Source organism: Alosa alosa, chromosome 4, assembly GCF_017589495.1.
Source record: "Alosa alosa isolate M-15738 ecotype Scorff River chromosome 4, AALO_Geno_1.1, whole genome shotgun sequence".
NCBI lineage: Eukaryota > Metazoa > Chordata > Actinopteri > Clupeiformes > Clupeidae > Alosa > Alosa alosa.
The window spans coordinates 10,650,112-10,652,611 of record NC_063192.1 but is presented as its reverse complement, the minus strand read 5'-3'; the positions used below and the strand labels follow the sequence as shown (position 1 = coordinate 10,652,611).

At 45.4% G+C, this 2,500-nt stretch overlaps 1 protein-coding gene across 4 annotated transcripts in view; it reads right to left on the bottom strand.

Annotated features, from left to right (window-relative positions):
• Nucleotides 1–2,500, bottom strand: part of cacna2d3a (calcium channel, voltage-dependent, alpha 2/delta subunit 3a) — a 186,941-nt gene that overhangs the window by 59,341 nt on the left and 125,100 nt on the right. For all 4 annotated transcript variants that reach the window (XM_048240656.1, XM_048240659.1, XM_048240657.1 and 1 more), the window contains 4 exons: nucleotides 1,552–1,635; nucleotides 1,204–1,275; nucleotides 765–826; nucleotides 193–260 (listed from right to left, as the gene is read on the bottom strand). In XM_048240656.1, coding sequence (XP_048096613.1) covers nucleotides 193–260; nucleotides 765–826; nucleotides 1,204–1,275; nucleotides 1,552–1,635 — 286 coding nt within the window. The remainder of the gene's footprint in view (nucleotides 1–192; nucleotides 261–764; nucleotides 827–1,203; nucleotides 1,276–1,551; nucleotides 1,636–2,500) is intronic.

Below are 2,500 nucleotides of genomic sequence, written 5' to 3'. Positions count from 1 at the left end.
AAACACTTTTATATGGGGCTAGAGTGAAAGTGAGACTGTCAGAAAGTTGGACATATAGAAAAACAGCAGCATTTAGACAAAAGATTCTAGTGTGTTCCACTCTAAAATCTTTAGATCCCCTCCCCTTTGTGTATGTGTATGTGTATGTGTACTGTATGTGTCTTATGTGTAATGCTGTGTGGGGACTCTTACCTTCCTCTATGGTGACACTCCCTCTGAAGAAATATTTCCCATGTCCCCTGGAGAGGGCCACCCCTAGACTGCAGAGAGAACCAAACAGACATTAACAAAGCCTCTTATTCTCTATTGCGCCCCGTAGACCATGCTATGTGAAGCCATGTTACGACCCGGGAGGTGACTCTGCTGGCCCATCTTTGGAGATCATCTTCTCTGTGAAAAGTGCTGTGTGCTACTCCCAACCTCTACATTCATGGTACAAACACCAATGGAGGAGTAACAATGTCACCGCCAGACTATTGGTCGGCCTGGAGTCAACTTTAATAGTGTCAGCTAAATACCAGTCAACTTTTAACTTCTACTCAAAATGGACTGCTTCCTATCTTACTGCTTGACTGTGTGTGTGTGTGTGTGTGTGTGTGTGTGTGTGTGTGTGTGTGTGTGTGTGTGTGTGTGTGTGTGTGTGTGTGTGTGTGTGTCAGACAGAGAAACTGGATGCTTACAAAAACCAAATAAAGTTGTGAGGACTGAAAAATATTCATTTAATTATCCATTTCCTGTGAAACAAAGACATCCATAGACTTTACCTGAAGGGGGTCCCCTTTATGTCCGTGTAGTAGTAGTCATTGTGCAGAACCAGAACACGTCTCTGTAAGTGCACACACACACACACACACACACACACACACACACACACACACACACACACACACACACACACACACACACACACACACACACACACACACGTTGTAATGGCGGGGAGTGGGAGAGGGCTGTGACATGAGGACTCATTCTTCCTCTCAGCAGGGCTTTGGATGGCTCTCTCCGCTACACAAACATCCTCAGCAACTCTCCAGCACTACTTCTACTCCAACTGACACACTCCACAGCCACTTTTGAAGCACTTAGCGCAATAAAGCCGTCATTAAAGATAATTATGAGTGCTCTCTGTCACTTTATATGGCTACATTTAAAATTACATTTTCCCCTGCTTTTTATGCCATTTTGCTTCGCTCTGCTTACCCCTTTATCGATAGTTTTCTTGACCTCCATCGAGAAAGTTCCAGTCTTCCTGTTCACCATGGCATTTCGCAACTGAAAATGACAAAATGTGTGTCACATTTCACTTACAGCATATCCATCAGTTTTAAATGGTTTAAAACCAGCATGTACATCTTGGATACAGATAGATTGTGGGGAAATATTAGGTCACTGGATTGTATGACAGCTATGGTTAAAATATACAATAAACTGGGTGATCAGACATCCTTAAATGATCAGAGATCCTTATTTCTACTCCCCACTGATGCTTCTGGGAGATCTGAAAAACCTGCACTTCTACTGTTGAGAGCTGTGAAGGGCTGAACTCACCATGTCTTCCTTGTCCTCCCACTCCACCTCCGACAGATCCACACTGCTGTAGTTGGGCTTCTTCCTCTTCTTGCCCTCTTCATACTGGCAATGGAGAACGACAAACACACTCGTCACAATCCTCTCACTCTGCACTCTGTTCATTCTCATGCTAATCTCAGGTAGGGATATCAGTGAGGAAGAGCAGTCTATCTGGCAGACTTGTCATCATGGATCTCTCAAAGCTTTTCAGCACGAGCTGATGTTGGATATTGGCTGATATTGGGGCAGTAATTAAAAAAAGATCGTACTGTGTTAATCGTGAAATGTTGTTTGCGTCACTGTACACACTGCTTCACCTTCATGTTTACTCTTCAGAGGGGGGAGGCCCACTGAGGGGACAGCTGTTAAAAATCACACCATGCAGGATATGCCGTCCATCCTGCTAAAGGAGTCAAAGGCTCCCCTGCACAGTCACACACTGCCCTCTAGTGTCCATTGTGGGAAACATCAGGAATATAGAGACTGGTGCTTATGGGTGAACTATGCTAACCTGACACACACATAAACATAAACACAGACACAGAAACACAAAACCAAACACACACACAAACATGCACAAAGGGTCGCATTCCTGCTACTGATCATAAGAAGGCTTAAGGGTGCCACACACTTAGGGTGCCATTAGAAAACAGCGGAAATGAAAATAATCAATTGTCGGTAGCAGAGTGTGCCGCACTACTGTCAGGCTGGAGGCCCTAGGGCTGTGCAGACCCCTGCTGCTGCAGTTTTAGCGGACTGTGGCGCCCATTAGAGATATTTGGGAATAGCTGGGATTGCAACAGAGCTACAGTACCTACAGGCTGGAGCCGGGACTAGCAGCACACAACTCTCCCTCTGTGTCATAAGAAAGCTCAGGGGCTGTGCAAAGCCCTTTCAGCAGACTGTGGTGGTGGCAGGAGCATTGTTT